General features: G+C 36.6%; 1 protein-coding gene across 12 annotated transcripts in view; it reads right to left on the reverse strand.

Moving 5' to 3' along the window:
• NFAT5 (nuclear factor of activated T cells 5) overlaps window positions 1-12,362 on the reverse strand; it is a 205,331-nt gene that overhangs the window by 27,118 nt on the left and 165,851 nt on the right. For all 12 annotated transcript variants that reach the window (XM_081217122.1, XM_081217120.1, XM_081217114.1 and 9 more), the window contains 4 exons: window positions 11,063-11,253; window positions 9,384-9,556; window positions 3,305-3,439; window positions 3,126-3,178 (listed from right to left, as the gene is read on the reverse strand). In XM_081217122.1, the coding sequence (XP_081073248.1) occupies window positions 3,126-3,178; window positions 3,305-3,439; window positions 9,384-9,556; window positions 11,063-11,253 (552 nt within the window). The remainder of the gene's footprint in view (window positions 1-3,125; window positions 3,179-3,304; window positions 3,440-9,383; window positions 9,557-11,062; window positions 11,254-12,362) is intronic.

Genomic DNA, 12,362 nt, shown 5'->3' on the forward strand with positions numbered 1-12,362 from the left:
AAAAAATATATATATATATATAAATAGCTTATTTATGGCATTAATAGAATGCTTCCTGAGTCCAGTTAGCCATATCAAAAAAAATCACACTTCTAATTCAGGTGGAAAAATATATATAAATGTGTGTACATCCACAGGTATTAGGGGGCAAAAATCTGAATGCACATACTCAATTGCACATGAGGCCATCAAAAAATGTACCTGCAGTGATCCAACTTCTAAGATACAGAATCTTAAAATCTTGCCCACCTTCCTTTGTTTAAACACTGCAACTACATCACAAAGCAGTCCTAACTACAGTTAACGAGATGGTTGAATGGATGGACTTGTGAAGTATCTTCCGGTCTTAAAATTACATATTTGGCAAACTCAATATCTGAAATTATTCTTCTGAATAAAACTTGTTTCTTGGTAATTAGTAACAGAATTAGTATCTAAAAGTCAGATGCATATTTTATTTAAACAAACCTTTTACTCCACTTGCTTTGGAGAGTGTATTTAAGCAAATCTAATTTGAAACCTTTTATTTATTTATTTTTAAAATTTATTTTATTTTATTTATTCTATTTTTTGGCTGCGTTGGGTCTTCGTTGCTGTGTGTGGCCTTTTCTCTGGTTCCGCAGAGTGGGGGCCACTCTTTGTTGCAGTATGCGGGCTTCTCATTGTGGTGGCTTCTCTTGTTGTGGAGCATGGGCTCTAGATGCATGGGCTTCAGTAGTTGTGGCACACGGGCTCAGTAGTTGTGGCTTGCAGGCTCTAGAGCGCAGGCTCAGCAGTTGTGGTGCACGGGCTTAGTTGCTCTGTGGCATGTGGGGTCTTCCTGGACCAGGGCTTAAACCCGTGTCTCCTGCATTGGCAGGCAGATTCTTAACCACTGCACCACCAGGGAAGCCCCCGAAACCTTTTAAAAGCCAAATGAACCTATTTTCATACTAATTTTTCTTATTTCCTCAATCTGAATCCAGAAATTCTACAAGTGATTTCAATTAAAAACTAAGTAAATTGTAGGTAGTGATAGTAAGCTTTTTTAAAATACTACTCTCAAAAATTAAGAGCAATGAACTACCACTGAGCTAGGAGTACAATACAGACAAAACATACAAAGGATTGGGAGACCTGTGGAGCAGGCAGAATGTTCTCTGAGGTAAAAAGAGAAGAATATCTGAAATTTAATTTCTTTATCTTTTAAAAATATTTATTTATTTATTTTTGCTGCGCTGTGTTTTAGTTGCAGCATGCGGGATCTTTTAGTTGCAGCATTCAAACTCTTGCAGCATGCATGTAGGATCTATAATACTTCCCTGACCAGGGATTGAACCAGGTCTCCTGCATTGGGAGTGTGGAGTCTTAGCCACTGGACCACCAGGAAGTCCCTGAATTTTAATTTCTTAGAAAAATCTGCTTGGGTTCAAAGTAATGACTTTCTTTTTTCCAGAAGATAATCTTTTTCAGAGCTTACCATCTCTGAAGTGGGAATGGTCTGATCAACAAGTTATACAAGAAATCATAAAATGCCAGAGTTAGAAGGAACCTCAAATAATCTAGTAAAAGAATTTATCTTACAGATTAGAAAACTGGGGCAAAAGAGAGACTTGTCTTACACAGGTAACACAGATTGTTAGTGACAAAGCAGGTACTAGAATTTCAATTAAGACTAGTATAGCAGAGATTATCTGATGGTAAATGTGACAAAGGAATGGCTGCTGAGACCTACTATCTCTTCCTGACAGCATGTAGTAGCATAGGCTAGAGGAAAACTTTCTGCATAGCATTTGTCTAGGTATACAGGAAGCTCCACCTTACATGATACTATGTAGTGAAGAATTCATTTAACTCAAAGTGAGGTCTAGTCTTTTCCCTTGGCTACTGGGAGGTGATCCCTAGGCCCCTAGAATGTCCTGTCTGACAGAAGTATCTTTGTTTGTTTAGGGGCTTTGGCCACTGAAAAGTCTAACAATGTAGTTTATGAAGAGAGCTTTGAAACATGTCATATCATTTCCAACCTCTGGGGGAACTGGAGACTAAAGGTTAGCTGCACGGGCAGTATGTGATCCAACCCAAATAAAAACTCTGAATACCAATAGCTTGGATGAGCTTCCTAACAGGCAGTACTCTGTATGTACTGCCTATGTTGTCACACATCAATGTGCTGAGAGGGTAAGGCATCCCTGAGGACAGGAAGCTTCACCTTCAGGACCCTCCCAGACCTTACTTTATGTGTCTCTCCCTTTGGCTGGCTCTGATTTGTGTTCTTTTGCTTCTCTGTTCTTTACGAACTGTACTTATACATACCAGTCTTCTGCATATGCCTTATATCTGATTTACTCATAAGTTTGTCTTTCTCTTTTGTTAGTTTCAACTTCTATGAGGTTGGTCTTATCTGCTCTATATACTAATTCTTTTTTTTTTTTTTTTTTCTTCTTTTCTTTTTGCGGTATGCGGGCCTCTCACTGCTGTGGCCTCTCCCGCTGCGGAGCACAGGCTCCGGACGCGCAGGCCCAGAGGCCATGGCCCACGGGCCCAGCCGCTCCGCGGCATATGGGATCCTCCCAGACCGGGGCACGAACCCGTATCCCCTGCATCGGCAGGCGGACTCTCAACCACTGCGCCACCTGGGAGGCCCTATATACTAATTCTTAAGTCAGTTTTTTATCCTTGTTTTCAAACTTTTTTCCCTTGTTACTTGGAAAACAATATACAGCAAGGTCCTACAAATATAGACTCTTTAAGTGTAACAAGTAGTGCTTCTGAATGCAAAAAGGTAACTAACAAGTTTGTAAAACACCTGGCACATAGCAGGTACTCGATAAATGTTTCCCTTTGATTTAACTAAATAGTACGTTAAGATAATCCAAATCCTCAGAGCAAATAAATATTAGGAAAGAAATCTTTCATTCATTAACAATGGTAATTTGCTAATGCTCTTAACTTTTTCAGATAGAGAACTGTCATTTCTAGCATCAGTGGAATAAATCTATTTCAGTTAAAGAAACCCAAGAAAGAAACTTTAAATGATTTACATCAACCCCATATAAAGAAGAAATTTGTTAATTCAGGAAAATTTTGGAGCAAAACTCAATTTCTCAGAGAGTAAACAATCAGACTATAAAAAGTTTAAATTATACCTGATGAAATAATTCCATGTCGATTTCAGCTTCTGACTTCCAAGAGTTTTCATCTGATTGAAATAAAAACAGTGACTTAACTAAAATTGTGAAAAATTTTTTACTTTGTAGCTACAACTATATCTTTATAACAAAGTGAAACATGCAACAATTTCTAAGGCAGTATTGTGCCTACTTACCAGAAACATTTTCTTGGAAAATAACTTTAGTTCCTTTCAGAAAGTTCTTGCCGATTAAAAATACTTCTTCCTCTCCTTTCACTGAACAGCTATGTAAGCTCTTCTTTAAGATCTCTGGCACTCCTGCTGGCTGAGCTGTAGATATATATAAGCATTCCATAAAAAGAACCACCAACACTTACTTCTTATCTAAAATCAACTCTCAATTATCCAGTTCTATAAGTTGTCATTGTTGACCCCTGAATTTGACTTCTTTTATTCTGCATATTAAATTTTACCATAACAGAAAGCAAAGAAAAAACAGAAAAGTCTGTATTAATTTTTAATAACTATTGTAAGATTTTATAGGGATGGATTAATGTCTGCGATGACATTTTAATTTATTAGATGTCATCTTTGTTTTCTCATTACATGAACAAAAACAGGTGTAAAATATGAATTTGGTCATGTTTTTGTCTTAATATTTTTTAAAAATTCAATTTAAAAACAAATTTATCTCACAATCCTAACCTTAAAAATGTCAGCTATGCTATGCCATTACAAGACTTCTGAGGCAATGTGAGCCTATGGGTGGTATTGAGGGCATCTTTAAGGATCCAGACCCAGGACTCAGGCCCTAAACCAAAAGAATACCTGAAAACAGACGGAATGCAATTCAGAGTAATTCTTTCTACCAGGGGATCTCCTCGAACTAGGATACCCTGAGGTTAAAGATAAAATGCACTTGTTTTTCAATTACAAAGACTAACTAACCACTAGTACAATTAACAAAGAGGTTGACTAGTACTGAGCAGGAGCCAGATCTAAGAAATTGTAACTGGCCTACCAACTTCCTCATGTCATGATTTCCTTAAGAAAATTTAATATGTACTGCTTAGTAAAACAGGTTCCAAAGTAAGTGTATCTGGGAATTACTGAGTTAAGCAAAGCTAAATGAACAATAGGATTTCTCCAAGCATTTCACATTCTGATGTACACTGTAAATATCCAAGAAGTGGGTATAGTACACAGTCCCCCCAACATATCTGACTCCAGAAACATTCTTCCATATTGACGCCTAAGGACTAGTTTTCCACCAGAATACTCCCTGGGATACTGGGTACTCAAAAATCTGCTTCCTTAAGATTAAGCACTTTGAAATAGAATACACTATTTGTTGTTTTAGTAAACCCTAACAACATATGTACCGCAAAGGTAAACTTTAACATGGCTGTATAACTTATCAACTTCTAAATTAATGAGATAGTCTACTAAACTTTAGGAAAAGTTTAAGTTTTTTTCTCATTAAATACTTACTTTTTTTTTTTAATATTTATTTTTGGCTGTGTTGGGTCTTCGTTTCTGTGCGAGGGCTTTCTCTAGTTGCGGTGAGCGGGGGTCACTCTTCATCGCGGTGCGCGAGCCTCTCACTATCGCGGCCTCTCCTGCTGCGGAGCACAGGCTCCAGACGCGCAGGCTCAATAGTTGTGGCTCACAGGCCTAGTTGCTCCACGGCATGTGGGATCTTCCCAGACCAGGGCTCGAACCCGTGTCCCCTGCATTGGCAGGCAGATTCTCAACCACTGCGCCACCAGGGAAGCCCAATATTTACATATTTAATAGTTAATTTTATCTTTACAACAAAGTAATGTGGGAAATTATCCTCGTCAAAATACTGCCCCTCTTTCCCTAGGCCTGCCGTTCCTTGTGGGAAGGCTCTTGCTCCACTCAACGTCATTCTTGCTCCACTCATGTAAGGACTGGCCATGTGACTTGTTCGTATAATGAAATGTGAACTGAAGTAATGTGCCACTTCCAGGCTTTAAGAGCCTTTAAGAGCCCCACGTGGTTCTACCATCTTCCTCCACTACAAAAATGGCAATATCCCAGAAAGGGGCAGCTTCTAAAGCCTGGTTCCCAGAGTGAAGAAAATGGAGCTGCTTCCAAACTACACCCAATATTATCATAAAATGAGGAAGAAGTAAAACTTTGTTGTGTAAGCCACTTAGACTTTTTTGGTTGTTTGTTACTATAGCACCGTTTAGCCTCACTTATTTTAATACAAACAAGTATCTTATCCTAATTCAATAACTGAATGGCAAATAATATTTTCAGCAATGTCTGAGTTTAAAAGAAACTGTGATTGTATAAACATATACACTGTCTGGAACCCACAGGGTTAATGTATGAACAGAATGGAAACAGTTACTGGTCATACACTGGTAATTACATACCCTTTTAAAGAATTTAGTGAACTTAAGTGAATTTATAACTTTTTGGAGTAACACTGGAACTAGATACTTGTTTTTATACGACAGTCAAGAAAAATATGATAAATATTATTTTGATTAGAAAACAATAAGAGGTGCAAAATTATATGCACATATTGTATTAACAAAATGAATGGAAAGTCTATAACCTTTCCCCTCCCACTTTCAAAATACTATATGGAAATTCCACTTCACTCATGATTATTAAAACTTTTTTCCTACCTCATTTTTTCCTTTTATGTATTAAAGGCTTAAGATGGCCAAACGAGGCCCCTCTGAAGGTACAATGTGTATTTATCTTTTATATATTTGTATTTACATTACACAAAGAACTAGTCTGTTCAAGATAATTTAACTTCTAACTTTTGACCTTAAAAGGTCTTTTCTATTAAAAAGTTTAATGGTTACCTAACAGGACATACTCCATACTAAACAGAACTGAAGTCAGGAGTATTTACGCATTAACTGTTTTATTTTTATCTTTAAGTAATTAGTAAGCTGACTCTTGAAAGTGATCACATTGCTTTAAAAAACTGTAACAAAAAAAGCAGGCACCTTTCTGGTATTATAAAAAACAATGTGCTTTTAGATGCTGTTCTAATAGTGGCCTCAAAAATAAAGTTGAGGGACTTCCCTGGTGGCACAGTAGTTAAGAATCTGCCTGCCAACGCAGGGGACACGGGTTTGAGCCCTGGTCCGGGAAGATCCCACATGCCGTGGAGCAACTAAGCCTGTTCATCACAACTACTGAGCCTGCGCTCTAGAGCCTGAGAGCCACAACTACTGAGCCCTCATGCCATACCTACTGAAGCCCACATGCCTAGAGCAGCCCCTGCTCGCCACAAGTAGAGAAAGCCTTCGTGCAGCAACAAAGACCCAACACAGCCAAAAAAAAAAAAAAAAAAAAAAAAGCTGAAAAAAATTAATGAACATCTGAATACTGAAAAATAACAAAGCAAATATTTCAACCTGTCAAAAGAATTAGTAAGGCTTTTTAATGTCTGTGAAGAGAAGAAAAGTTTACTCAACGATGTTACCCCTTCTCTAAAGTTGTGGAAGAGCTGGAAATAAGGAAAGTAGGAACTCATTAAATTCAGTAAGATTTAATACAATAAGCGTTAGTAAGACAAAATCTAAAATACATTATATTGAAAAAAGCTATGATTAATTTTGCCGTATTAAAAAATATTATAGAAGGGTGGATACTAAAAAAAGTACAAAAATTGATATTCTTAATTTGATCTAGTATATATGTGTTGTCTGGAGACATCTAAAGGTGTGAAGAATGTAAAAGGGGATGATTCTTCTATCCCCTTAACAACAAACAAACAAAAAGACAATGGATCCAATGGCCACTGTTAAACCAACAAGTAGAAGCAGGACTGTTTTTCTAAGGTCACAAGGCACAACATGAATTCTGGCATTAGGCCTTCTTTCCACCGAGTGTCTCTATATGGAAGATCAAGTATCTGTTTCCTCTCCTCCCTTCCACCTCTAGAACCTTTTGGCCCCTCTTCCTTTTCTACCTCCCTCTCATCTTCCTGTTTCCTTCTACCTCCCATTCCAATTCTAACCCTTGTTACTAACCTATTTCCTTTTCACCTCTCATTCTACCCCAACTGCTCTAACCTGCCAAAAAGGTTATATTCACGGAAATAAACACAAACCATAAACCCATAATGGAACATAGAGTGGCTATGGTCATGCTCTAAGTATTAGATCACGTAAAAGAAGAACTGCACACGCCCCACTAAAATTGAAACTCCATCCTAGTAATATTCAAGTTGAGACATATTGTGATTTATAGTAAATTAGCACCTAAATTAGAAAAGCTTTATAACTCAATACACCATCTACAGATTATTTATTCTGTCCCTATCTGAACACAATAGAATGGACATGGAATCTAGAAACTTTAAAAGCAGCATATTTATAACTGAACATTATCCAGAAATAGCCCAAGGAAATACTAGTATCAAAACAAATTTTTCATAATAATGAAAAATAGAGAAATCCAAATGAGCTCTCTTTATTTTTATTTTATTTTTAAAAAAATTTTTGGCTGGGGGGCTTCCCTGGTGGCGCAGTGGTTGAGAATCCGCCTGCCGATGCAGGGGACATGGGTTCGTGCCCCGGTCTGGGAAGATCCCACATGCCGCAGAGCAGCTGGGCCCGTGAGCCATGGCCGCTGAGCCTGCGCGTCCAGAGCCTGTGCTCCGCAACGGGAGAGGCCACAACAGTGAGAGGCCCGCGTACCACAAAAAAAAAAAAAAAAAAAATTTTTGGCTGCATTGGGTCTTTGTTGCCGCGCACAGGCTTTCTCTAGTTGTGGTGAACAGGGGCTACTCTTTGTTGTGGTGTGCGGGCTTCTCATTGCAGTGGCTTCTCCTGTTGCGCAGCACGGGCTCTAGGCGCGTGGCCTCAGTAGTTGTGGCAAGTGGGCTCAGTAGTTGTGGCACACAGGCTTAGTTGCTCTGTGGCATGTGGGATCTTCCTAGACCAGGGCTCGGATTCTTAACCACTGTGCCATCAGGGAAGCCCCAAATGAGCTCTCTTGAGATCAGAAGATATTTACTACTTTCTTTTTTAAATTAGGGTGTTTGCCAAGCTAACGTAGGGGTATAGTCACTTCTGAGATTAATTAGAAAGGAAGGGAAAAATAAGATTTACCAAGGGTGAATAATTTGACAAAACTAAGCTACAATTAAATAATAAAGGCTTTGTAAGTATCCTGGGGGTACCAAGGTCATAATACCCATAACGACCCAATAGGAAATTCAAGTGAATGGAACTCAGTCTCTTCTGCTCTTTTGAATTTAGAAGCAAGGCCAAAGAAAATAATAGTTAATGAAAATCTTCTTAAGGGATGTACAAAGGAAAAAGTTTTCCTATTTATTACTCGTAATAATACTCATTACAGGGAAACCAGACTATATCTTGAAGCACATACAACATGACTGAATTTAAATACACACATATGGACTTCCCCGGTGGCGCAGTGGTTGAGAATCCCCCTGCCAATGCAGGGGACACGGATTCGATCCCTGGTCTGGAAAGATCCCACATGCCGTGGAGCAACTAAGCCCGCGAGCCACAACTACTGAGCCCGTGTGCCACAACTACTGAGCCTGCACTCTAGAGCCCGCGAGCCACAACTACTGAGGCCACGTGCCACAACTACTGAAGCCCGTGCACCTAGAGCCCGTGCTCCACAACAAGAGAAGCCACCGCAATGAGAAGCCCGTGCACCGCAACAAAGAGTGGCCCCCCACTCTGCTCAACCAGAGAAGAGCCCATGGAAAGCAACAAAGACCCAACACAGCCAAAAAAAAAAAATTACACACACATGTCATTTACTTTCTATGCCAAGGTTAGCAAAGTAAGAATTTCATTTCCCGCTATACTATAATACTTCAATTTGTAATCAGAACTCCAACTGCTATATATTTACAAAGTTCTGCTTACTTTATTGTTTCTTACATTCTAATACAAAACACTTAGAATCACAGCGATTTATCACACTATGAAGATGCTGTGAAAATCCTATGCCTTTGCAATTTACTTCAGGCAAACTGTTCAAATTAATTTTTAAATCACTATAGGATGATAAGAGGAAACTACAAAATGCTACATTCCTTTTGAATTTTATTAGAAATTACCCACATTTAATTTAGCCTAGAAAATTTAACTATAGCTTTGAAAATGTTTCACATTTTTCATGATCACAAGCTGGAGTATGAAAAACAACTGATATTTAGAGATATCAAAAGCTTTATAGAAAATGAAAAAAAAACTCCATATATTTAATATCTCCATATTTTCTTACTTACTACATAAAATCGGAGAAGAGGGTGTTTGCAGTGTCAAAGTGGAGCCATCTTTCCTTGTGATATTAACTCGAAAAACCAATCTGGCACGAGTGCTTTTTTTCTTGGAACCAGCAATTCCTATTCTGGCTTCCACATCAGCATTCCTCAATTTCAATATCCCTACGCAGTCCACCCTAATACAGAAGAAATATATTAACTGATATTTTCTGTTGTATAAATAGTACAATATTCTTAATCAAACAAGTTTTCTTTTTAAAAATAATTTGCTTCCTTGTTAATTTCTGAGTATGTAATATAATTATATGGTTCCAAATTTAAAAAACAGAGAAGAGTAAGTTCTGAATATTCATAACTTCTCATCTTGTCAACTTTTCATTTATAATAATAATGGAAAAAATAGTACAGAAGTAAAATCACTATTTCAAAATCTGAACATAAGTAATGGTTTACAAGAGTTACTTTTGCTTTAAAAAATTAACTTTATCCTTTCTTTTTGCACCTAATTCAGATATTAAAATAGAGAAACAGATTTTACTTGAAAAAAATTAGTAACTGTCTCCCCCCAAAATGTAACACTGCACAGCCATTAAGACATATGCTATAAATAATATTTAATGTTATGGGAAAATGCTCATGATAAGTGAAGAGCAGGTTACAAAGCAGTGAGTAGAGTATCATCCCAATTTTATCAGAAAAAAGGATGGAAAAATAAATGTCAAAACAGTACTTAGTTCTATTAAGTTGGAAGTTGGTGTTTGAGGGGTATGCTTTTAGCTTTTTATTACTACTAAATTTTATTGAGATTTTTATTAATCTGTATTTTCAACTTATAAGGAATAAGTACTATTTTTATAATCAGTAACTCCCTATCTTCCACCATATACATTTATTTTTACAATTTCAAAAGTTAAAAAATAAATAAACCTTCACTAAATATGTTTCAAAATTTCCCTTTTCAAACTATCCTCTCACTAACTTATTCAAAATGGTTTTCAAAAAAACACCTGAAAACCAAGTAGAGAAAAGCCTTTAGCTATCCAATACGGATAATTACAGAACAGGTCTATCCCATATCAATATTTTCTGCTGTTATGGTTACTGTTAGGATTAAAGGTCCTTAATAAAAGGATTAAGGAAAAAATTAATTTAAATCATTTCTAATATATTTCAGGAAATGAAAATGCATAAGATGAAAAATAGGTAGTCCCAGGACATAATTTATTTTTAACATAGGAAAATAGAAACAGAAGGTAAATTTAAACCAGCAATATGCTTTTTCATACCAAGATGGGTCAAGGCACCATGAATGATCTCTGTCAGTTTCTACTGCAAACACTAACAAAAGAGAATTTAGGAAAGCAAATCAAATTGTTTGTAATTTTATTTTTTAATGTTAATATTATTAATTCCAACATATAAGTCTGTATTATTTTCCAGAAAGCCAGTATTCCACCTGGCTTTTATATCCTTGTCTTTCACTATGGGAGTTCTCTAGCAAAGGGCAAAAGAGTTCATTTTCACCCATTATCATTCTGCAATAAACTATTCTTTTTATTTGTTATGTTTAAAACATTTCAGTACAATACTCAACATCTTTTATACATTAGAAACTAAAACATTTTCCTGCCTACTGCAAAAGTGTAATGAATTAACAAAATTTTTTTTTACTAAGTACTCACGCCAGTGTCATATTGTTGCTTGGATCAAGGCCGACTTCTATAACAGTAGTGCCTTCAATGTCCACTTCTTTGCAGGGAGTTGTATTTCGCCCAGTTACCCTGCAGGCCTGATAAAATCCATGTGGTTTCACTCGACCAGAGTCATTGCCCACAAACACCTGCAACACTACGGGCTCATTATGGCCTTCCAGCTGGAGTGAGATAACATGGAGCATAAACACTAATCAGCATTTCAAATAATCTAGTTGTAAAATCAAACATTTAAGACCAAGTCCTAAATTATTATATTTATAACTGGATTACAATAAAGAAATAACAAGTCTTCCAGAAAAACAGAGGTAAAATATTTTCATAAAGGAAAATTGGCTAAATTTTTGCAGAAAACTCTAAGTTTTAGTTCTGCAATAATCACATTTTAATTAAAATTTTAGACGTTTAATGATAAATTATCATTTGTAATTAATTTGTACAACCAGATGAGAATGAATACACAATCCTTTAAGGTATTTATAAATTTACAGACACGTGGGTTACTCAGGATTTACCACCACCACTAATGGAAAATTCACTAAACTGTGCTAGTGGCATCATTATCATCATCATCAAATGAGAGTAAATCTACTAAATTTTTACTCTGTTAAAGCTGTTTGAGTAGGAAAGTGTTTGAAGTGCAGCTATATAAATACTAGGGGGATGGAGCTCATTTTCATAGACTAGATACATATATACAACATCACAAAATCCTGGGCCAAAACATTATGGTCTGAAAAACTGCTGGTTCAAAACAGGACCTATGGGTCATTACAGATCTCTAGCAAGCCTTCATAAATTAAATTATAATTTGTATGCTGAAGAATAAATAAATATTTAAAAGAACACTTGGGAACAAATGTTTCCAATGCTGGTTCTTGATAAGGTTTGTAAACATTGAAGCTGCTAATACAGAAAGCAGAAAATAACAAAATAACTTGTACAATCCACATCAAAGTGCTTAAAAAAACTCATATATCTTTTCTATCCAAGAATAACTAACTATATCTCTGTATCTATGGGTATCATCATAATGAGTCAAATAAGCAGCAAATAAGCAGTCTACCCAAATTGTTAGCAGTACCTTAGAACAGTGTCTGGCACATAGAAGGGTACGGTATTTGCTGAATGAGTGAATAAATAAACTTTTAAGATCAGTCAATTCACTCCTTATCACAGGCAATTAATCTAACTACTTCTGCAGACAAGTATTTGGACAAAACATAACTTAAAGCCAGAGCAATGAGGTTAAAAATATTTACCAAACTAT

The sequence above is a fragment of the Mesoplodon bidens genome (genome assembly GCF_964165515.1).
Source record: "Mesoplodon bidens genome assembly, chromosome: 18".
Classification (NCBI taxonomy): Eukaryota; Metazoa; Chordata; class Mammalia; order Artiodactyla; family Ziphiidae; genus Mesoplodon; species Mesoplodon bidens.